We start from the raw sequence: 25,455 nt of genomic DNA on the forward strand, positions 1-25,455 counted from the left end.
AGTTTAAATCGCCGGGCCATGCTACAAGTTTCAAGTATGGCGGTCGTGGAGCGGCTTAAAATAATATTCGCATGTTAAATTGCAGGAAGATTACATCACAATGGGGATTGTACGAGGCCACGAAATCAGTGGACAGGGGCACGCCGCAGGGAAGGGTGCTATCACCTCTGCTGTGGACGCTGGTCACCAACCAATTGCTCAGGCGATTCGATGAGAGACCTGTAAAACTTACGGCTTACGCAGATGACGTTGCAATTGTCATACGTGGAAAGTGCCTTCCAACGATTAGTTCTTTGATGGATCGGGCGCTTCGAGATATTCATACCTGGGCATCTAATGTCGGGTTGAAAGTCAATGCGGAGAAGACGGATCTGGGCTTGTTTACAAAGAGGTACAAGGTCCCAAATTGGACCAGGCCTAAGTTAGGAGGGGTGACTTTACAGGAGAAACCTTGCATAAAATATCTAGGAATCATCCTAGAGAGTAAGCTGTCATGGAAGCTCAATGTGGAGGAGAGGGTGATGAAGGTCTCAACGGCACTTTATGCATGTAAAAGAATGCTGGGGTGTACGTGGGACTTATCGTCCTCTCTTTCTCATTGGGTTTTTACAGCGATTGTAAGCCCTATTCTATACTATAGAGTTCTTTTTTGGTGGAAACCCACACGAAAAACAACATACCTCAAAAAATTAGAGGGGGTATGAAGACTATCGATGCTTAGCATTACGGGAGCCCTGAAAACAACCCCGATGGCTGCACTGTATGCCATTCTGCACATTCCACCTGTAGACCTGGTAGCAAAGAACATAGCATTAACAACTGCAACCAGGCTCGGTGCCTCGGGGCAGCTTGAGCGCCGACCATTTGGCCATAGTAGTATAGCGTCATCAATCACAAGACGAACAGACTACCTGATTCCCTATCTGCGCTTCGAGGGAGATCTTAAGGCCACAATAGAGGTGGACGATTAGCGCAAGGGTGAGCAAATGGCGGACGAGGCGATACATGTGTACACAGATGGTTCCAAAGTAGTGGGAGGAGTAGGGTCTGCGGTATACTGTGCTGATCTGGAAATAAGCAGATCCTACAGGCTGCCGAATTACTGTAGCGTTTTCCCAACGGAAATATTAGCCGCAACCATAGCAGTAGAAACCCTGGAAGAGAATAGCTTAAGCTGCAACCGTGTTAACTTTTATATTGACAGTCAAGCAGCAATTAAGGCAATCATCTCGCATAGTACAGCATCTAAATACGTGTTAGAGTGTAAGAAGTCTCTGGAGAGAATCGGGACAGGGAGAAACATACATCTATATTGGGTCCCAGGGCATATGGGAATAGATGGGAATGAAAAAGCGGATGAACTAGCTAAAAAGGGCGCATCCCTTGAAGCTTGCTCCCTAGAGGTCCGAATTAGACTGGGCGAGATTAAGCGAAGGCGGAGGTTCACATGATCGACCAAACGGGAAAGGCGTGGATTCAAGCGCGGGGCTGTAAAGTGTCGAAGATTATGTGTAGGTCTTACAACGTTAGACTAACAAAGTTGCTTCTATCATTAAAAAGAGAGGACTGTATACTCATGACGGGTATTCTGACTGGAGACTACCTTCTGGCGTCACATACCTTTAAATAGAGTTGGGTCTTTTCGTTCTGAACTTGTTCAATTGACCGGGTCTCTCAACTGAACAAGTGAACTAGATCTTCGATTTCGGTTCTTTTTGTTCTTTTAGTTCGTTTTATCTAATGTTATTCTTTCTCTCTTCTCGTTCGCGAACATTGTAAATTCATACATACATACGCAGAAATTCACAGTGAGCACGAATGTCGATGATGCCACTTACACTAAGATATGTGTGGTCAACTTTGTATGTGGCACTGCTACAACAATGGACTATTTATGAAAAACATGCTTTGTAAGAAACTAATTATTACATTTATTAAACTTTAAAAGTTCATATTTACAATTTTTGTCTGTACTCTTTCAATTTCCTGGATCTTCCGAAATTTGTAACTTTTTTTGAAGTTAATTATACATATATATATTAACTTATTTTTTCATTACTCATTTAAATATACCTACACAAAGCATTGCTGCATACACACCCCTATCTATACTTGTTGGCTTTTTTGGCAGGTGCGAGCAGCAGTAAAAAAATTTGCTTGAAAAAAAGAGCAGATGAACAAAAAGAACAACTTGTTCGTTCATCAGAAAAAGAACGAAAGATTCGAATCTCTGAAATGAACGAAAAAGCACAACTCTACCTTTAAATTAGGCTTGGTCAGTGATAGCATATGTAGGAAGTGCGGGTTGGAGAAGGAAACGATCGAGCACGTTCTGTGCTCGTGGCCTGCACTTGCCAGGCTAAGACTGTGCAAGAAGTGATACAGCTGTCAGATCTAGAAGCAGCAAGTGGCTTAAGTCCTAGGAAGCTTCTAGTATTTGCCAAGAGGCCGGAGTTATTTTATAACATAGGCCCTGGTTTTTGATAAGGTTTTTCAGTTTGGTCGTTAAAACAAACCTCTGGTAACACTATACACTCAATCAGTCCATGTGAGGTCCTCATGGACCGGCCAGTTCAACCTAACCTAACCTAAGGTAAGAATTTCTATGACGCAAACAAAATCAATCCCATCTGTTCTTCGTTTTCAAGAATTTTTTTTTTAATTGTACCGAGTTTTTTTCACGATTGGTCAATTCTTCTTCCAATTATGGCTACCGAAACGTACACAAAAGATTGCTTAGATCCCTTTATAAATTTCGATTTCGAAAGATTCGCCTTAGATCCCTTTATAAATCACTAATATAAAATTTGGCGTGGCCTTTTACTGACTTGGTTCCTTTTTCCCAGACACATTCTTTAGGACACCGTTATATCAGTTTACTCCGTTTTGAGATGACAACATAAACAATTTTTCAACTATGACCAATAATATTAAAAATTGATTTTAATTTTTTGAAAATCAAAAACAAATTAAATTTAATTATTGTAGCTGCTTTATTTACTGCATAAAAAGTAACCGTGTTTATCGTTCGATTTCGCTCATATTAAAAAGCGATGAGAGATGAGTGCCATGAAACCCACATACCAAACTTAAAGAGATCTCAAAATTTACTCAAATTATCCTGTTCACAGACGGACAGGCGGATGGACATGGCCAACTGATTTTACTTTTTCACCCTAATCATTTCGATATCTCATCTGAATATGCTTAATTATGCAGTTTCGTTACAGGAAAATAGAAAAAGTATTGCCTAAAACCAAACACCCTAATGTACTGTGTAGATTCATTTCATAACAGCAACAACCAGAAGTCACCGATGACAACTAAACTGCACTGAACTTGTCACTCATGGAGCAAAAACAAAAAGCTTTAGGCTACGCAATCACTAGCTGATATCACTTAGCCGGCCGATTGACCTATCTCAGCTTACGAAAATCTCAATTTCAGATTGTTTACGCCGCTCTCGAGCTTAAAATCAAAACCAGTTTTACAAGCTACTCTTTCCGTTGTTTCGTACTAAAATGATAATTACAATATTAAATTGAAATTTCAAATGTAAACAAACATTTTCGAAAATAAATCTCCAGTCGGTGAGTGACGATCGGAGCGAGCAGTACCTACAGTTCATAGCTAAATCTAGAAATACTCGTAGTGGTCGGAAATTCTAAAAAAGGCTTAAACCCAAACAAGTGAATGAGAACAGAATATTTGAATATAAAACAAGATATGAACAATTACATTTGATCGGTCGCAATACAGCTCAAATAGAAGGCGTTTTTAGTGATAATATTATTTATTTATTGTAAACACAAAATAAGAAATAATTTTTACAACGCCTGCAAATCAATAATCCCCAGTGTGCATTCAAAGTGCAATAAAATCAGCGAAGCGCAAAGATCTTGAAAATTCGTAGGAAATTTTTGTAATAAATGCATTTTTTATATCGATATCGAATTATAAAAGTGATTAAAACACAATACTTCTGGAAATAAATAATTATACAGAATTAACACATTTACAAGTATTTCGATGCGATGATGCACGCCAACAAGTCGAGTTCATTAATTTTGCTTCTGGGATTCTTATCAATTGTTGTTGCCACAAAAGCAGGAGATGTATTCGACGGTGGAAAGCGTAAGCGGAACATCCAGAATTATAAAAAAGCCAATATTTATAAGACAGAATTTTTATAAACAAAGAGCAGGAGAAAATTTTTGTTTCAACTGCGAAATATACTTGATATAATAATTGAGGGGATGTTTGGAATAATGGTATAAGTCGAGTTACACCGTTTTTCCATAAATCAACTAAATAAAAAGAGCACGGTTACATACACATATCATATTAATCTTAGAAAATAATAGGGATATTTAACAAAGATATTAGCTTCATTTATGGAAAAACGGTATAACTCTCTAATAAAATTTTGCAGTAGTATATGAATATATATTTATTGTTGTAGACCAGAAAGAACTGAAAAATAAAAGAATTGAAGTGGTTTCAAAAACGACTAAGCAGGCAGAGAACTCCATTGTTCAAAATAGGAAAAGTTTAAAAATGATAAAAGTAGTAAAAAAACAAGTAAGGAAGGCTAAGTTCGCGTGTAGCCGAACATTACATACTCAGTTGAGAGCTGTGGAGACAAAATAAGGGAAAATCACCATGTAGTAAAAAGAACCTAGGGTAACCCTGGACTGTGTTTGTATGACATGTGTATCAAATGGAAGGTATTAAAAGAGTATTTTAAGAGGGAGTGGGCCTAAGTTGTATAGGTGGACGCCTTTTCGAGATATCGCCATAAAGGTGGAACAGAGGTGACTCAAGAATTTTTTGTACGATATGGGTATCAAATGAAAGGTGTTAATGAGTATTTTAAAAGGACGTGGCCATAAGTTCTATAGGCGGACGCCTTTTCGAGATATCGCCATAAAGATGGACCATGGGTGACTCTAGAATTTGTTTGTACGATATGGGTATCATATGAAAGGTGTTAATGAGTATTTTAAAAGCGAGTGGGCCTTAGTTCCATATGTGGACGCCTTTTCGGAATATCGTTATAAAGGTTGATCGTTTTTTCTATTCCGCGTCATAACTTCAACTCACCTACCAAGTTCCATCGCTTAATCCGTTTTTGGTAATGAATTATCGCACTTTTTCGATTTTTCGAAATTTTCGATATCGAAAAAGTGGGCGTTGTTATAGTCCGATATCGTTCATTTTAAACAGCGATCTGAGATGAGTGCCCAGGAACCTACATACCAAATTTCATCGAGATACCTCAAAATTTACTCAAGTTATCGTGTTAACGGACGGACGGACTAAAGATTTTGATATATGGAAGTCTATATCTATCTCGATTCCTTTATACTTGTACAACCAACCGTTATCCAATCAAAGTTAATATACTCTGTGAGCTCTGCTCAACTGAGTATAAAAATTGCTAAAAATAACAAACGAAAATAACAAATAGTTATAAGCACATCTAAATAATAGAATATAATATATTTAACAATGGTTATTAATGTATCTACTATTTTGTTGAATAAAGTATCTCAATCAAAATATTTGATATTCGATCTATGGAATAACGGTATAACTAAAAAAAAAGAAATCATCCATTTTCTAATAAAATTATGTATATATGAAATTTTTTACTTTTTCTTATCAAAGAGTCATACTATATAAAATCCTACCAAGTAGGATTATTATAAATTTATTTTTACCTGCATTGTTAAGTTTTTTCGCTTTTCTCAAAAGGTTGATTGAATTATACCGTTATTCCACATCTCAATTGATCACCACTAATATCATTAATTGGCGCTGAACAGCCTTCGGTTGTTGCATAACAAGACACTCAAGTTAACCCTATTCCACCATCACTGGCTCCAATTCGGAGCACCAAGGCACCAATCAAGATCAAGTCTTCATCCACCTGCCTCTCCCAACTCCGTGGTGTTCTCCCCTTCCTCTGATTCCAAATTTGGGGGTAGATAGGAAAAATTTCTTGGGCGGAGTTTCTTCGTCCATTCTCACAAGCTTCAACCAGCAAAACTTTTGGTCTTATATTCGGTGCACTATCTTTATACATACAGTGGCACCATGAAAAGCTTCTCAGTGAAAATTCATCTGCCTTGCAGATGCAGATGAGTCAGTCCCGTCCCGCAAATTTGTATGGAGCTCTAAAATGAAGCACGATGTAAATTGGAAGAATGTTCGGCCTTAATAACTTCGGTCGTTTTCGGTAATCCTACTATTTCTCAGATAGGCGAAATCGTTCATAATATCGGTTTTATATCCGTCAATAGCAACGTGGCTACCAAGACGCATATGCTTTCATTTCTTCGAAAATTCTGCGACATATTTGCTACACGTTCTTGTAATTGCACAGTAGGTAGTCACGTATGAAGCCGGGGGACACAATAGATTAAACGGGGTTACAGGAATTGCCCGGTGAATCCAGTACGTAAAGAACAATACCCAAAACTAGCAGAGGAGGAACGCACTCTACCCAGAGAAACGCGGGTCACACTAGCTCAACTTCGATCTGGATACTGTAACAGGTTAACTCTTACCTATCCAGAATCAACACCGATATACAAAATGTATGTCCTGCTGGCAATGTGTCCCCACATGACACCAACCATCTCTTCAACTGTATTGTGGAACCAACGCCTCTAACACCCCTCTCATTATGGTCCGCACCTGTTGAAGCAATTTTCTTTGGACTCCCATTAGTACATTAAGTAGTAATAACACTAAAAGATAGAAAATAATTAGGTAGGTCCTAGGTACTAGTCTTCACACTCCTCATCATTCTAGGGCGTTGATCAGACAATTAAATAAAAGCGTTGGACGCTGAAATTTCACTAGCAAATTTTGAATTTATGTGGTCCAAAGTATTCTGACGTCACTTCTACGGGGAAATGAATTTTTGTAATGAAATTTCACTAACAAAATTTGAACTTATGTGCTCCAAAGTATTTTGATGTCACTTCTACCGGACTGTATAAAATATTTGTTCAAAGAGCCAAATCGGACAGAAAAGTACGAGTTTTTTGAATATCTCAATTTTTGCGACACCTAGCGTAAATTTTTTTACTAAAGCGGTTTCTCTTTCTGTATGTCAAATATGATTTCCAAATATGAGCCAAATCGGACCACAAATACGATTTTTGTGAATATCTCGATCCTTGCGTCACCTAGCGGCGATTTTTTTCATAGGTCGCTTTCCATTCTTGTGTGTATTATGTGTTCCAAATATGAGCGAAATCGGACAACAAATAGGACTTTTTTGAATATCTCGATCCATGCGCCACCTAGCGGCGATTTTTTTCATATGTCGCTTTCTATTCTTGTGTGTATTATGTGTTCCAAATATGAGCGAAATCGGACTACAAATACGATTTTTGCGAATATCTCGATCCTTGCGCCACCTAGCGGCAATTTTTTCTTATTATTGCATTGTCATCGGGTTCTGAACTATATTCCAAGTTTCAAGCTTGTTGCTTATCGGGAAGTTACTTAAATTTTAATTACATAATTCGCGCTGGCGGCCGGCCGTGCATTCTGTCAAGTCAACCTAAATAAAACCGTTTAAAAACAAAATAAATGTATGGCGCGATAGCCTCCGAAAAGATTCTAGGCCGATCTTCTCTTCCAATTTGCGCCGTGCTCCTTTTAATTTTTCCTACAAATTGGCGGGACGGGGCCTACTTGTTTTGTACCGACTCCGAACGGCATCTGCAAGGCAAATGAGTTTTCACTGAGAAGATTTTCATGACAGAAATACACTCGGAGTGCTTGCTAAACACTGCCGAGGGGCACCTCCGCTTAGACAAATTTTCTTCTAATTGAAACAATTTTTTCTAAAATTTTGATGTTGCACAAATGCGTTTAGCGTTAGCCTGCATGGAACCTCCGTTGGACCGATAAATTACGCAATGAATTCAATGTGTTTAAGAACACCGTGGGGTTAGGCCATGCTTTGCAGGTATCCATGTAAACGATAATACTTTCTCTGTGCAGGTAACATCACCCATTCATTATCCTTTTGTAGCATGTTATTATGAATATCGTCCGTCTATAAGGACAAGAGGAAGTGGTAAAGCGAATCGATGAGGACGTTGAACTGTTTCGCTTTTGTCTGTCTGCCTGCATGAATACAGACTAGTTCATCGTTTTTGAGATATCTCCATAAAATTCGATAAGTTGTGCTTCTTTTTTCATTTCTCTCAACAAATTAGCGTGACGGGGTTTACAAGTTTTATGCCGGCTCCGATCGGCAGCTGCAAGGCAGACGAAATATCACTGAGAATCTTTTCGTGGCAGAAATATACTGAGAGTGTTTTCCAGACCACTGTCGGGGTCGACACGCATAGAAAAACATTTTTCTAATTGAAACAACTCTTTTGTTTTCCCCGCAACCCAGACCTTCGGTGTGGTAGGCGGATCACGGTACCACAACACCACTTATTCTTTAGTTATAGGATGATCGTTTTTTCTCTTTATTTAAAAGCGTGAAGTTACGAAAATGTAAAATAGATCATTAAAGATTTGATGAAAAAAACCCGTTATCATACTACTATCGTAGTTATAGGCCGTACGTCTTTTTTTATTTCAGTGAAGTTAATTAGCGCACCGAAATATGCTAATTTAACTATTATTAAATCGAATGCCACTACGAGTAGTAAGGCTTTATATATGGGGTATTCCATCCCATTTCGACCAATTTTGAACCCGACCCCTTTAGAATTGGCTGAAAGTTTTTCTTCTTTTTCTAGCTTACGAAAGACGTTTTTCAGAATTTTTTCAAATTTTTTCATCCAACTGAAAAAAAGTTATGAACTTAAAAAAAAATGGTGTTTTTTTCAAAATGCTATAACTTTTTCAAAAATTGACCGTTTGAGATCTTTTTTTTTTAAATTTGTTTTTAAATGTACTTTTCGGAAAAAATACAAACAAATTTTTAAAGTTTTTTTTTTCAATTAAATAAAAAAAAACTAAAATTATCGGCCCACTCCGGGATTAGTGGGGATGATTGCAGCATTGATTGAAGTTTTTTATGAGAAAAAAAAAATGGCGAAATTCGAAAAATCTCGAAAAACTGAAAAATTACAAAAAAAACTTTCAAAATTTTTTTGTATTTTTTCCGCAAAGTACATTTAAAAACAAATTTAAAAAAAAAAAGATCCCATAAGGTAAATTTTTGAAAAAGTAATAGCATTTTGAAAAAAAAAAACCGTTTTTTTTTTAAATTCATAACTTTTTTTGAGTTGTATGAAAAAATTTGAAAAAATTCTGAAAAACGTCTTTCGTAAGCTAGAAAAAGAAGAAAAACTTTCAGCCATTTCTGAAGGGGTCGGGTTCAAAATTGGTCGAAATGGGATGGAATACCCCATATATACATAGATACATACACCAACATACACATAGATACATATATATATATATATATATATACATTTTTTTAAATTAACTGCTATATTTAAGGCTATAAGTCTTAATTAAGAAAAATGTCACAGTACAAGCATTCCTCATTCTATTAATTAGCCTACTTAAATTGTTTGAAGGATGCCGCGTTATAAGGGATAATAATAATCTACCATGCTGAGATGCATTACATCGATGGGTAGATCGGGACCTGTTGCGATAATTAGCACATCAGCTTTTCCCTTGCTATATAGCAATGAGTAGAATGGCTCCCTCCACAACCAAAGCACACTCTGTACGTCAGTTTTTAGGTCGCTATCATCATCTTTCTCGGCGTAGAAACTTTCCGTTATCCACAGGGTTTTTTTTTTTTTTTTTTGTAGAAATATCAGCCATTATTATTATCAGCTCACAGGTGAAGCTCCTCGTAGGCATATCTTTTCTTCGTGTCTCGATGGCGCTTCAATACACCGCAAGTTGCCGCAGCGTTGGCAATCCGCATGAAGCGTGGCCCCATTCTATTTATTTTTTTTTTATTTATTTTTTTTAGTTACTGAATGATTTTAACTATCGACTGAATTTTTTCATTCATTTATTTGATCTGCTCTTAGCTAGCCCGAGGCCAGTACCGATGTGTTTGTAGTACATTTACTACACAAAGAACAATTTCTGGATTGTTTTGGTTACCGCCCTCCCCCCCCCCCCCCCCCCCGGGGTAGCTAAAGAACAAACCTATATAAGACAAAATGTTGAATGTGACTAAAATGGGGTAAATTTTGCTTCAAGTAAATAATGCAAATATTCAATTTAAATGCCTTTGTTACATATGCAAAGCGCATCCGTGATATGCAAAAGGTTTTGGTTCGATACCCACTGAGATGTTTGGTCTTACCACTTCATATGGCCAATATGTCAGTACTCCCCCAAACCTTTGGGGGGATTTTATGCCGCTACAACAACAACAACAGGACAAAAGATTAGTGAAAATGAATTTGTATCTGTATTGTTCAACAACATAATTTTGTTTGAAGAGTCCTTATTCTCAAACATCCACTATTGGAAATGTCTTCGACAGGAGAAACTGCTCGCTGTACTTACTGCAGTAGTTGGCGAAAGAGAAGTACAATCCTTTGTCCTGAGAAAGACGGATGCTTACGGCGTAGATGGTCATTTAAATTTGATGTGTTTCCAAAAAATTTAAAAATTTCTTTGCATAATGGCATTTAACGTCATTGCCATTTTTGATGAAAAACTCCCAAACGGAAGTTTTTCAATCCAGCAGGCCGCATTATAAATATGTCTACACAATTAAAATAGTTAAAAGCACTCTCTCAGATAAAAATTTTAAATAATTACCATGCTTAAAACGTTTGTCGATTAGGTTGAAATATGCTTAGCGTTAAAATTTATTTTAATAACTTTTTAATTGAGATCACTGATATATGCACAGTAAAAATGTATATAGAACGAACGATTCGAAAAATAGTAATCAACGAATTTCAAATGACTATCGAATGAATGATAATGAGTGAACTATCAAATAACTCGATTGTTTTCATTCGATAGTTCTAACACTAGGCCCTATACCAGTGATGCACAATACCGGTAGAGCTTCGAATACAAACACAACCTTTTATTTGGTAGTATGTGTTTACATGAAGAATGTTTGAGCATAGAGTTCGCGCATGAGATTTGTACTGCTTGAAGTACAAGTTAAAACTGATTGACAACTCACTTTACTGAATCTCTGTCGTTGGGCTCACAGGGCCAAATAGTTTTCCGAAGCTCTCAAGTGCAACAGTGCCCTATAGGCAGCGCGACTATCCTCATCGTTCGAATTGTTTTTGATGGCTAGTCTAGGTATCAGCAGCGGCGAAGACTGCTCTAAATGACTTGACAAGGAGAGCAACCAACCGAAACAGCCGGACATCGGCACTTTCTGCTAAAAGAATTTGGACGTCTCATGTAAATCACCTCAAATCGTGGTTCTTAAAATCAGAATCCGTTAACCGTTTGCCGTGCTCATCAGCATAATGAGTCCTCATCCAAAGCTTGATACATTTATATTTCATTGGAAGGCGTTTTTCCGTGACAGGTCCCGAGTTAGCGCACAACCCAGGAACGTGATTTTGATATCACCGCGTGTATATTCTATTGGAGTTAACTAGCATTTAGTTACTTTAAGTTACTTTAGTCAACTATAAGGCAGCTTGATCTTAGCTTGTGATAATTTTTTCTTCAGTAAAGATACACAATCGATAAATTCTCACTCAGTGATATATTTTTTCTTAATTGAAAGAAGTTTAAAGCATCAGTAGCTTTTAGGCATCGCCGCGCTAACCCTTCCGCCATCACAGTGGTGATGCCTTGTCTGCTTTTTTGCCTACTTCTATTCTATTTTTCGCCAACCCATTTTTTGCCAAAAAGTTTCTTTTTTCTTATCTAATAAAAAAATTCAATTCAGAAAAATAATAATAACAAAAAATTATTGCCAAGGCCTTGAACTCCCATTCGAACCCATAATCATATTTTCCATGATGAAAACACAAGATATTATTTAAACGGTATAACCGTTTTCTCTTCTGGTCAGCCATGACTTCTAACAAAAGGAAGTCAAAAAATAAACAAAATAAAATATTTAAATTTGTTTATGTTTGAAAAATAAACAATATGTGTGCAATAGAGAAATTTAAAATATAAATAAAACAAGTAAGAAAGGCTAAGTTCGGGTGTAACTGAACATTTCATATACTTAGCTGCCAAATTACAGCCTGCAAAACTTTTAAATTACCTTCTTTTAAGAGTGGGCGGTGCCACGCCCATTGTCCAAAATTTTACTAATTTGCAACATACGGCCAACCCACTTATCAAGTTTCATTGCTTTATCCGTCGTTGGTAATGAATTATCGCACTTTTTCGGTTTTCCGAAATTTTCGATATCGAAAAAGTCGGTGTGGTTGTAGTCCGATTTCGTTCATTTTAAATAGCGATCTGAGATGAGTGCCCAGGAAATTACATACCAACATTCATTAAGATACCTCAAAATTTACTCAAGTTATCGTGTTTACGGACAGACGGACGGACATGGCTAAATGAATTTCTTTTTCGCCCAGATCATTTTGATATATAGAAGTTTATATCTATCTCGATTAGCTTATGCCATTACGGGGTACCGTTATGCGAACAAAATTAATATACTCTGTGAGCTCTGCTCAGCTGAGTATAATAAATAAATAATGTCAGAGAAGATGTTTTACAGGGGATAAACAAAACTCACATCCGATTCCAAACAGTCGGAACTGAAAATAGATTCGAAAGTCCAAAGGATCAGAAATTCTCACGTAGCGGAAGCGGAATAGAAGCTCAGCTACACCCCATGTATGTACATAGTATTTTGGACAACTTATATCCCAATTTCTAGCTCAAGAACTGTTTTTATATCCAAAGTGTGCCTGTGCACTTTGTTTAACGGTAGTACTTTATGGCATGAAGGAATCAATATAGATATAGACTCCCATAAATCAAAATTAACCGCATAGAAAAAATATTGATTTAGCCATGTTCGTCCGTTAACACGATAGCTTGGGTAAATATCGAGTTATCTTTACGAAATTTTGCATGCTAGTTGGGCGCAAAAAAACTATATGGAAAGTGGGTGAAACGCAAGATAACCACACCTCCTTTTTCGATATTGAAAATTTAGAAAAATGGAAAAGTTGCTATGGTTAATTACCACAGACCGATGAATTGATGAAACTTGATATGTGCATTGACTTTATGAGGAAATATAGAAACGTGGTAAAATTTTGGAAAATGGGCGTGGCGTGACACAGCGGAAGTAAATTTAACATGTCGCCAGCCGTAAATCAAAAGCCTTCGGGGACACGGCATGGAGGTTGTCCTTGCTATTGTATATACACCTAGTTAGATAAACAAAATCGGTTGGTGGCTACGCACACTATAAAAAAATGTTTTCAAACTCTAAAATTAGCAAAAAATGCATCACCCTTACTGTATGTCACAATTTATACTAATATTTCACTTCAGCATTGAAATGGTGTAGCAAAGGATGAAAGTTTAAAATATAAATAACAATTTTTTGTTCTTTCATCGGCCTATTGATTTGTAAGATCGCGGGTTTGAAACGAGCTCAAGGTCTAACAGAAATTTTTGTATCATTATTATTGTCATGATGATTTTTTTCTTAAATGAAAAATTTTGAATTTTGTATAACAATAGAAGAAAAATTTTAGACGACTGCCAAAGCTTGTTTTATAGATCCATTTCGGGGTTTCCTAAATTCCTTCATCGGCAACGCCGTTGCTTTGTCTTCATTATTTCTACTTCTATCGTGTTTCTTGCCAATTGATTTTCACAGCGCTGCGACATCTGTTGCATAAACGATGTTAACATTGTTTTATGACAATGGCGCCAATTATTGGCACTTTATCCCCGAGGTATTAACAATATATGTACTTAATTAGCGAGACTTGTTCATATTGCTTTATACAATTGTTTTGTTATATATTATATATGTTTATAGTATATTATGTATATATTTTATATATGTATATATGAGCGCTCCCGTTGGGTATATAATGTTCGGTTTCACCTGAACTTGGACCTCCTAACTTATTTGATATGGAATTTTCGCTTTTCTTTTGATATGGATACTTAGTATAAGCTTTAAAACTGATCGACTTCCGTTATACACCCATATCCGATTCCAAACAGTCGAAGCCGAAATCAGAATCGGAAGTCTAAATCAATCGGAAGCTCAGACGTACCTATCAAAATCGAAAAAAATATGTCAAATGCCTAGTTATACAGGTATACAAATATAATATATTAGAAAACTTTGATTTGGGCTAGCACTGTTTTCCGCGTTAAAGATTATATTGAGATGAACTCCCCCTACTTAAATATTGTTATTATTATTTTTTCAACACTTAATCCAAACCCTGAACATGTGAGTTATCTATCTAATTGATTGCTTACAATTCATAAATAATGACTTTCATTTCGAAATTTACAAATTAAGAACATATGCAAATAAATTGCGCTAAAACTGGAAACCCAAACGAATATGATATAATAACAATAAAAGTAAGCGCATGGGAAAAAATGGAAATCAAAAATCTAAGAAATTATATATAAACAGGTAGTGATTCCCCAAGCAGAGATTTCAGAAGCAAAGTGCTGCTTAGTATTATTTATCTATACGTATTTATTGGGGTAACCGGTTGACGGCAGGTAAATTTATGAGATAACTAATATTTATGTATATACGATGTGTTTGAAGAATATGTTGCGTCAAAATCATTAAATATATCGCACGAACTCATCGCGGAGGGTTTTTCCGGTTTCTGAGTCGCCTTGTTGTTATTCTTGGGCCATACATTTGCCAAACGATTTTATTTTCATTTTTTATGTTATTAACAGTAGTCAGTAATTATAGGCTAGACAAGTAATTAAGCATGACAATTCGCTCGCAAGTAATTTAAAATGTGTGGATTGATTTAAAAAAAAAAAAGTTCAAAATATGATGACGCAGAGTGATGCGGCGGATATTCCAAATATAATACTTGAAAAAAACGAAATGAATATGATGGATTGGAATCTATTTCGTTGCTTACATGCTTTGCTTGATAACTAAGTAGTTTAATGACCGTTAATATTTAAGCTATTTTTACTTCTAAATTTTCAAGGTCAATTTATTTCATAACTTGAATGCATACGTCGTCGGCCTTTTACCAACATATTTGCACGAGATCACTTTGCATACCTAGGCATGTTGAATTTTTATTTCTGACGTGCTGTGGGGCTTTCTTGTTGATAGGATTTGCAAATGTTTGAGCAGGTGATATTGTTTCTTCTTCTCGAAAGTCACGGATAGCTGTTTTGATACATTCCGAAACTTCGTCTTAACTAATTCTTTAAAACAGCATCAACAAAGTCAGGCCAATGCAGTTAATTGCGTCGATTTTCTAAACTCGTTTCTATCAAACATATTTTTTAACTGTTTTTTTTTTTTTTGTTTTTTTTGAGAAATTACAGTGTTACAAAAATGGCAACAGTGAAAATACCTGGAAAATCATACCATTTTTCTATTCGATCTGCAAGATATAAGAATAACTGCATACAAGATTTTCCCAAGATACCACCAAAATCGTGAGTTACGGTAAGAAACCGGATTTTCGTATCTTTGGAGTCTTGCGAGCCTATAACTTTGTTGGCTATTACCTAATTTTCCGGATCGTGTCAGGAGAGATTTAGAACTTTCCAACGATATATACATATATACTAGGAAAACATTACACAACTGTGAACATTTTCCCCGTGTACAAATTTCTTTCACTTTTTTTCGGGTTTCGTGAACTTTAATTATAGATTGCAATATGCACGAATTTATAAGACTATACCAACCCTCCATTGCATCAAAACTGGAAATTAGTAAGAGTTAATTTTAATAGATATGCTAAAAACTGTTATGGAATGCGTCGTGCTCCTCTTGGTTTTCCCTACAAATTGGCCGGACGGGACCTACATGTTTTATTCCGACTCCGAACGGCATCTGCAAGGCAGATGAATTTTCACTGAGAGCTTTTCGTGGCAGAAATACACACGGAGCGCTTGCCAGACACTGCCGAGGGGCGACCCCGCTTAGACAAATTTTCTTCTAATTGAAAAACCTTATTTCTAAAATTTTGAAGTTGCTTTGCCCGGGGTGTGAACCCAGGGCATACGGTGGGGTAGGCGGAGCACGCTACCATCACACCACGGTGACCGCAGACTGAGTTGCTGAAATTCACCCTTTGCAGACTTATATGACTTTAACTAATGTAGTTCTCAACTGATTTTAAACATTTCACCAATTTTGGATAGACAAAACTTCATTTTTTTTTTTATGAATTGGTTGGTTGGGTGAATATACACAAATTTCTAAACATATCCTAAAAAATGTGTATGCCATTTTAAATGATGATGCAATCATTTTTAGAGCTTTGATATCTACTAGAAAATGGTATGACTTCCCAGGTATCTTTATTTGAATTTCAAATCCAAACTAGAGTCTGCAAGTTTTGGATAGTTGAACTGCCCCCGGTGGGTTTTGATAAGCAAATACTGAGGACATTTTTTTTTCATTGCCCAATTAGGTCATAGCAAAATTTGCTGGCTAAATTGGGAAGGTACTCCGGCGCGATTGTTCATCATGAGGTGCGGCTATAAGTAGTCTGGATCATGTCACTCATAAATATGACTTTAACTAATGTAGTAAAGGTCACTAATCCCATAAGTACTTGGATTTGAAGCCCTTTTCAAAGTATGTAGCGAGAAAACTTGCATGGTCCTACAGTTGAACAATTTTTGCCTTCATAGTGCAACATCCCCCTGAGAGTTGAAGTTAATCGCATGCCTGAAGAATTGATCAGAATTGAATCCAATCCACATGAAATATCGCACATTCTACCAGCGTAGTTATCAAAGTCGAGAAATTCACTGGCCGTTATCGGTACGGCTTCAGATCTGGCAAACATAACACATGAGTTGCATGTAATCCATGAAGGAGGAAACGCAAGATCTCTAAGAGTACGTGCAAGTCCTATGATGTTGGATTTACAACGTTACCAAAATCCCTAAAGGGAGAATACTCCAGACTAATTATGAGAACTAACAAGGCTCTATCTTATACCAGCACATACCTATTAATTAAATCCCGTCAATGACAGCAGTTCTAGGAAGTGTGTTAGTGTGATGCGCTCAGGAATTTAAGACTATCTGGGGCGACAGGCTTAGAAAAGCTCGAACCCACTGGGCTCTAAACAAGTTTATTATTTGTCCTTAATTGGGTTTGATGAGTTGTATGCATGCATCAACATAGTTCAGCGAATTGAAACACAACAGCTACTCTGGCCATATTATGCGAATCAAAGATGATGTTCCGACCAAGGGGGTACTCTTATCGGAACCCGCCTATGGAAGCAGAAGATAAGGGCAGTCATACTCCTCTGGAAGGACCAGGTGAAAAATGATTTAAATTCCCTTGGTGTTACCAATAAGCGGCAGTTAACATATCAAAGAAGGGACTGGCGAGTCATGTTGGACAGCCAATCCCGTTTAAACGGTTAATTGTCAATTAAGTAAGTAATTGGGCTTTCTGTTTGGTCGTCGAACTGGAACTTTTGCACACGTTTAGTCTACGTGAAGTATGTTTTTGACCAGCTATTTCACCTATCCTAACTTGACAAAGTGTAAAATATCCTTTGCCACGGGATTTTTCTGCTTAAAATAGTGCGCTATTGTTTGAAACTCGTGCATGCTTCTTTTAACATTAACTTATAACGTTTTATCTTCGATCTCTTCTTTAGTGCGTGTTTGCATAGTCGAAGCGCGTGGGATATACCGCAAAACACCAAAATTTTGCCCGATACTGGAGGCAAAAAGTAATATTGAATGCGTTATAGGCGTAGATCGGCTGGATTGTGTGCGGCGGATACACAAAGGAAGCGCCCATTTTGGTGTACTCTCAGCAGAAGAGCTAATAGCTGCACGTTGGGCTAGCGTGGAGATCTTAGTTACGAGTGAGATGCGTTCACATGATACGAATTTCGAATATGAAATAGTTACGGTTGTGGACAATGAAGCCAATATACATACAGCACATGATTTGCGTGGTGCGAAACTTTGTCATCCCGGATATGGGTTAGGTAGTCATTGGACCGATGTATTGGCTAACGTATGTATTATATTTCAAACTGATTCGAATGCTTTATTATCTTAAATTGGTGTGCTTTTAGTATTTTGAATCAACGCTAATTGCAAAATCATGTAACCCAGACATGTCTTTAACTGAGGACCGTATTAGTGCATCGGCTAAGTATTTTGGCCCTAGCTGCAAAGCTGGTCCTTGGGTACCTGACGCCAGGCAAGATCGCATACTAAAGGATCGCTATCCGTCACTTTGTCGACTCTGTTACGACTCATACCGCTGTGATATTGGCGATAAGCACTGGGGACGGCGCGGTGCGCTTTATTGTCTCACAAATGGTGTTGGAAACGTCGCCTGGGCGCGCATTGACGATGTACGCAGTCATTTTGGCGTAAGTTGTAATAGTTTTTTATACTTTAAAGAAGCATACATAACTTGTTTTCTTCATTCCAGTTAACTGGTCTTCCTGCACAGGCAGCGCCATCCGAATATAGTTACCTCTGTGTAGATGGACATCTTCAGCCGATCACTACTGACCGCCCATGTGTATGGGTTGCTAAACCATGGCCAGTAATAGCTGCGCGCCGTACTCATGCTGCACAAATACAAAATCTAGTCGCAGACCTCAACCATGACGACCCCAATAGTTGGCAGAATGCCTTGCTTAGTTTATTGGAGAACTATCATGTGGAAATCGTCACATTGGATAATGTCATACCTATCGACGACTATTTAGATCAGGCGACTGCCTTCCAAAGCGCTTACAGTTTTCCCGAATGTAATCCACCGCGCTCGATAGTTTTCTGCACCTCCTCGATAATTCAGCACATAAAGTGCTCGTGGCTACAAGAAGCGTCACAAGTATATGGCGTTGAACCGAACATACAATGCATACGCTCCGATAGTATTGATTCGTGTATGGACGACATCAAATTCAAGGCAGCCGATGTAGTATTAGTGGATCATGAAAGTCGCATAAAAGCTCAACGTGATTACAATCTAGTGCCAATACTGTATGAGTTCTCACAAGATATGCACGAGCGTTATGCTATAATTGCAGTTGTACATAAAGACTCGAAATTCCAAACATTTCTCGATTTAGAAGACGCCAAAGCTTGCTTACCCTCTTTTGAAGGGCCAACACATTTGTCAGTGCAGGAAACGATTGTGAATGTCACACAACGCATGACAACACTGCGTTCATTTTTCCACCGCGACTCGTGTACATGGCATCCGCATGCGCATCGTACATGTCCGGACATTTATCGTGGAGATGGGGGAGCTCTGCGTTGTTTAGCCGAAGGTGGTGAGGTAGCATTCCTCAGCTCTGCTATTTATAAAAACTATATCGTAGGCAATTTAACTGCTAAATGGGTGCGGGATATGGGTCACAAATCATTTCGCGTGCTGTGCCCCTTTGGATCAAATGAACGCCATTCCAAGTTCGAATATTGCTACATGCATTGGACTACTCGCGGACATTTAATGACACATAATACCACCTTAACAAGGAGTAATGAGATTTACAACTCTTTGCGTGACATAGATCAACTTTTTGGTAAAACCTATCGCCCTGAAACGCGCCCATTTACAATGTATGGCATGTTCGATAAACGTAATAATGTCATATTTCGGGATAAGACCGACGGACTATGGGGTTTGTCTGACTTAAAAACAGACGCTGCCAAACGTAATATGGAAAATATTTTTGAAAAATATGCTAGCAATCTTTATGACGAAACAAATTCGAGTTCCACATTGAAGGCTTCTTTGGCGCTGCTGGCGATTTCCACGATATTGGTATTAAAAAGCATGTGGATTTGAACTTAAGAAGTTTGCAAATTCGTCCATATAAAAAGTCATTAAGTTAGTGTAACCTCAAATAGTAAAAGATTTGTGTTTAAAGTATACTTCTCAGAAAGTATGCAATTTTGTGATATTATTTTATGCTCTCCTATATCGCCGGCTGAATGGAAGATCGCTCTACTTGGGCTGCCAGATTGAACACGAGCTATTGCCGAGTCGGGAAGTTTTTTTTTTTTTTTGTCAAAAAGCCCTGTCTACACAATGCTTTCTACACGTTTGTTCAATACACATTTAGGTGAGATAATATTCTTTCGAACCAAATTGTATCAAAAACCGCTCTTTTAGCAAGTTCTTAAAGAATGCGTAATTTGAAAATGTTTTAAAACAGCGCATTCCTCAAAAACATTCTGAGATAGGACGCTTTTGCACCTGCAGCAAAGATAGGCTGATTTTCCACTAAGTTGACGATGTATTTTTATATAATCAACCATTTAGTAAATCGATTTGTAATATTTTAAGACAAATAAGTTGTATGCTACATATTTCATTTAAAATTTTGACTGCGTGTGGTATTAAAAATGGAGGTGGAGAATTTAGGTTGGAGCCGGATTTCAAACTAATGGTCCAAAAAAATTTTAATTTTATGTCGCTTTCCGAATAACTTAGCCAATAGTTAGCGGCACATTAAACAATTTTAGTTAAATTCATTTCTGTTCAAACTTTATTTTAAGAAAAACGCTTGACAAATCATTTCGGGAACGCGTCCAAAGTCCATAAAATGTATTTTGACTGAAAAAAAAACGTCGAAATGGATCAAATTTAAATAATTACTATCGTAACATTATCGCATATACATAGCCAACATTTAGTAGGTTCTTAAAGCCATTTGCAACTTTTTTGATCGATAAATTATATCAAAAATCTGTAACTAACTTTGAGTGCATACTTAATTTTGATTATGAATACGCCCCATAATCTACATATCGCTCATTTACTTCAATAGTGTCATAACACAAAAAACATGACTTTGAGTTAATAACATATAAACGTACCCAATAACATGATCTATGTTGTATAAAAAAATCTTTGTGATCCGTTAGAAATTTACCTCGTGCTATACAAATGAAAATATATGCCTTTATATGCGCAACATATGGTAGTTAAAATCTTTGAATGGCTCTCCTGGAAAATTGTGTTTTTTGAGTTATGACACTATTGAAGTAAATGAGCGATATATCAGAGTTGTTAAAGAATGTATTCCATTTGCAATAATTATTCCTTTGAATGCAGTCCCAGAAGATGGCAATACTTTTTTGTTAGTCCGACATAATGAATAAAAAGTTTTCGTCATTAATAGTTTCTACTTTTACTTCCTTTATACTAGTTTCGTATGATGTTTTTCCGCCAATTTCTTTACAAAATTGGAGAATCTTGCAATCCATTTTTGAGTTCTTCCACATCGGAACTAGACGACAATTCATGAGGAAAAAAACTTTTCCAGGGATCGTGAAAAGTGTTAAAACCATGCCAAGAATTTTGCTTTCGAGGATCAAGGAAATTCCCCATACCCCAACGATTTGAGTTTTCTATATAGTACAGGGATAAAAGAGGTTTCTAGTACAGGGATCGAAATATTGAAGGATATTGATAAAAATCCATTTACAATATTTAAAATTTTGCGACCGCTATTTGAGTAACTTCCCTTAGATATGTATAGATCCTTGAAACTAAGAACATACTTCAGAGCCGCAAGACAATGCAACACGAGGGACAAAAATTTCGCTTTGTGCTCCAGGGATCGTGAAAATTCAAAAAATCGTCGAAACTTGGAAATTTTCTTTTAGTATCACAATTTGTTAACTAAAACTGTCCAAAACATATTGATTTTAAAGTGCTCGTTTGAAATTAAATAAGGGTATTTCTTTGTAATTTTACAATTAAATTTTTAAGCAGTTTTCGTTAGGAGCTACTATACTTTTTTTGTACCTATGAAGTACAACAGTGCCAAATATCATCCACAAAAAAAAAACAAACAAGAACAAGCATTTTGATCAAGTGAGCGTAGCTGTGTGTGTGGCTGTGAAAAATTCATAACAAATTTTCGATTGTTTTTTTAACTTCCAACCTTCATATTTTAGACTCATGAGGATTTTTAACTGGGTTGTGGAAGGTGTTTGAGTTACTTTTGGCGCAAAAAGACTACCACATTCATTGATGAATATAGACGGCGTAGTCCATTTAAATCCGGCTGTAGATCAGCCCACTTTTGTTCTATGGCCGTCACCAAATCACTTGATGATATCCGTTAGGAGAACGACCAAGGCCGCTTAACACATTTATGTCTTCCTTATTTCTCCAAATCTTTTGATTATGTCAACCATAGCCTATTTTGTATTATCAAAAAAATGAGAGCCTGCAAAATTTGTGTGACTACAGCAGTGAAGTAATACAATGATATTAATAAACAAAGGCCCTAACCAACACATTTTTCGAAATTGCGTTTTTCACAGATTTCGGTATGATATACTAAAATACATCCTCAGTAAAAATTTTTAAGTGTTAGAACCAATACCAACGGTGTTATTTCTCTTTTAAAAAGTCATATCCGCATGTAGAGCAAGGGCCTTTGTGAACTGAGCTAACGATATTTCTTATAAACCTATTTCGGATTTGAAGAGCGCACTAGTTCTAGAGTACCACAAGGCTCCATCCTAGGTCCTTTGAGATTTTATACAATACACTTGACATGCGTTCCCTCCACAAACTCAATATTGTATTCAAACGTTGAATTGAGTGTTCACAAAAACCCGGAATATCTACATGAAAAGTTTAGATTTTCCATAAGTACTCACTCATCTAATTGTATACTGCCCTAGTTCAACTACTGGCTTTTTTTTGTTAAAAATGTTAGACTCTGGAACTAGATTCCACTGTCTTTCATAAACTCGCTACAGGTTAGTACCTAATTATAAAAAAACTTATATTTGATTATGTTATAAATAAAGTAGCATAAGACGGTGGCTATAAATTTCTGTAAGCTAAGTTTTACGTGTTGAATGCTATTTTTAGATGATCAAAAACTGAAAACAATTTTTCATTCACAGTTTGGAATCACTTTTGAATCGAATTTGTTTAATTAAAGTAATCTTTTCAGACTATCTTTGTTGCCTAAATAAAGAATTTTATACTTGTTAAAGTTATACTTCTCATTAAAAATTTGATTTCTTTCATATAAAAATATTTTTTAATCATAAAATTCGAAAATTATAACTATACAAAACATGTTGAAGACTAAAAATAATGTAAATGCTGCTCCTGACCAAGATGTCCCTTAGATGTCCAAATGCAGGTAAGTTGAACTTGATCGACATGCCTGGACACGGCTTCAACATCCCCCATGTGTTATAATTGTCAAAAACATAGTCACATACATTTAATGATTGATATGAGACAGTGATTTGTGCTTGCGCTTCTTCAAGTAACTTCGTTATCATACTCAGATGTTGATGATCATAGACGATGTTGGATGTTGCAGTCGTGTGTGTATATCAATCAAGTTAGTTATTGCCAATTACCTTCGGATGTGTTCATCACCCGATGAAATATGATTATTACATTGTATCTAATATAAAATATTATGAAAAAGTGCATCATAATCGTATTAAAAAGTTATTCCAAAACATCATTTCATATGTTGAAAAATTTTATTAAATTTGATAAGAAAATGAATGTGAAAAGTAATCAAATGTTATTCCAAAACAAGTAAAGTACAATCTTTAAATAATATCAAATATGATGAAAAGATGACTAAAAAGTGTGTAAAATATGAATCATAAATGATTATCCAAGAATTATCACATTTATTGTACACTTTTCTCCCGAAGATACATTAACTTTCGAATAAACAAGTAAGGAAGGTTAAGTTCGGGTGTAACCGAACAATACATACTCAGTTGAGAGCTATGGTGACAACATAAGGGAAAATAACCATGTAGGAAAATGAACCGAGGGAAACCCTGGAATGTGTTTGTATGACATGTGTATCAAATGAAAGGCATTAAAGAGTATTTTATGAGGGAGTGGGCCATAGTTCTATAGGTGGACACCATTTAGGGATATCGCCATAAAAGTGGACCAGGGGTGACTCTAGAATGCGTTTGTACGATATGGGTATCAAATGAAAGGTGTTAATGGGTATTTTAAGAGGTAGTGATCCTTAGTTCCATAGGTGGACGCCGTTTCGAGATATCTCTATAAAGGTGGATCAGGTGTGACCCTAGAATTTGTTTATACAATATGTGTATCAAATTAAAGGTGTTAATGGGTATTTTAAAAGGAAGTGATCATTAGTTCCATAGGTGGACGCCGTTTCGAGATATCGCTATAAAGGTGGATCAGGGCTGACCCTAGAATTTGTTTGTACGATATGGGTATCAAATGAAAGGTGTTAATGGGTATTTTAAGAGGTAGTGATCCTTAGTTCCATAGGTGGACGCCGTTTCGAGATATCGCTATAAATGTGGATCAGGGGTGACCCTAGAATTTGTTTGTACGATATGGGTATCAAAAGAAAGGTGTTAATGGGTATTTTAAAAGGGAGTGATCCTTAGTTCCATAGGTGGACGCCGTTTCGAGATATCGCTATAAAGGTGGATCAGGGGTGACCATAGAATTTGTTTGTACGATATGGGTATCAAATGAAAGGTGTTAATGGGTATTTTAAGAGGTAGTGATCCTTAGTTCCATAGGTGGACGCCGTTTCGAGATATCGCTATAAAGGTGGATCAGGGCTGACCCTAGAATTTGTTTGTACGATATGGGTATCAAATTAAAGGTATTAATGAGGGTTTTAAAAGGGAGTGGACCTTAGTTCTAAAGGTGGACGCCTTTTCCAGATATCGCCATAAGGTGGATCAGGAGTGACTCTAGAATGCGTTTGTACAATATGGGTATAAGAAGAAAGGTGTTAATGGGTATTTTAAAAGGGAGTGATCCTTAGTTCCATAGGTGGACGCCGTTTCGAAATATCGCCATACAGGTGGATGAGGGGTGACCCTAGAATTTGTTTGTAAGATATGGGTATCAAATGAAAGGTGTTAATGGGTATTTTAAAAGGGAGTGATCCTTAGTTCCATAGGTGGACGCCGTTTCGAGATATCGCTATAAAGGTGGATCAGGGCTGACCCTAGAATTTGTTTGTACGATATGGGTATCAAATGAAAGGTGTTAATGGGTATTTTAAGAGGTAGTGATCCTTAGTTCCATAGGTGGACGCCGTTTCGAGATATCGCTATAAAGGTGGATCAGGGCTGACCCTAGAATTTGTTTGTACGATATGGGTATCAAACTAAATGTATCAATGAGGGTTTTAAAAGGGAGTGGACCTTAGTTCTATGGGTGGACGCCTTTTCCAGATATCGCCATAAGGTGGATCAGGGGTGACTCTAGAATGCGTTTGTACAATATGGGTATCAAATTAAAGGTATTAATGAGGGTTTTAAAAGGGAGTG

At 36.8% G+C, this 25,455-nt stretch overlaps 2 protein-coding genes across 9 annotated transcripts in view; one reads left to right on the forward strand and one right to left on the reverse strand.

The window, feature by feature from the left end:
- The window catches only part of LOC137244078 (major facilitator superfamily domain-containing protein 6), a 113,973-nt gene that overhangs the window by 73,808 nt on the left and 14,710 nt on the right, over nucleotides 1-25,455 (reverse strand). The gene's annotated exons all lie outside the window — the stretch shown is intronic.
- Tsf3 (Transferrin 3) lies at nucleotides 3,573-23,161 on the forward strand. The gene is made up of 4 exons (XM_067772589.1): nucleotides 3,573-4,134; nucleotides 17,799-18,166; nucleotides 18,228-18,530; nucleotides 18,593-23,161. The coding sequence occupies exons 1-4, from the start codon at nucleotides 4,035-4,037 to the stop codon at nucleotides 19,961-19,963; spliced, it is 2,142 nt and encodes a 713-aa protein (XP_067628690.1). The 5' UTR covers nucleotides 3,573-4,034; the 3' UTR covers nucleotides 19,964-23,161.

Source organism: Eurosta solidaginis, chromosome 3 (genome assembly GCF_040869045.1).
Source record: "Eurosta solidaginis isolate ZX-2024a chromosome 3, ASM4086904v1, whole genome shotgun sequence".
Classification (NCBI taxonomy): Eukaryota; Metazoa; Arthropoda; class Insecta; order Diptera; family Tephritidae; genus Eurosta; species Eurosta solidaginis.

Coding starts and splice junctions, on each gene's coding strand:
- Tsf3 (XM_067772589.1), top strand. CDS start 4,035: ATGATGCACGCCAACAAGTCGAGTTCATTAATTTTGCTTCTGGGATTC. Junction 18,167..18,227: donor GGACCGATGTATTGGCTAAC/GTATGTATTATA, acceptor GTGTGCTTTTAG/TATTTTGAATCAACGCTAAT. Junction 18,531..18,592: donor ATGTACGCAGTCATTTTGGC/GTAAGTTGTAAT, acceptor TCTTCATTCCAG/TTAACTGGTCTTCCTGCACA.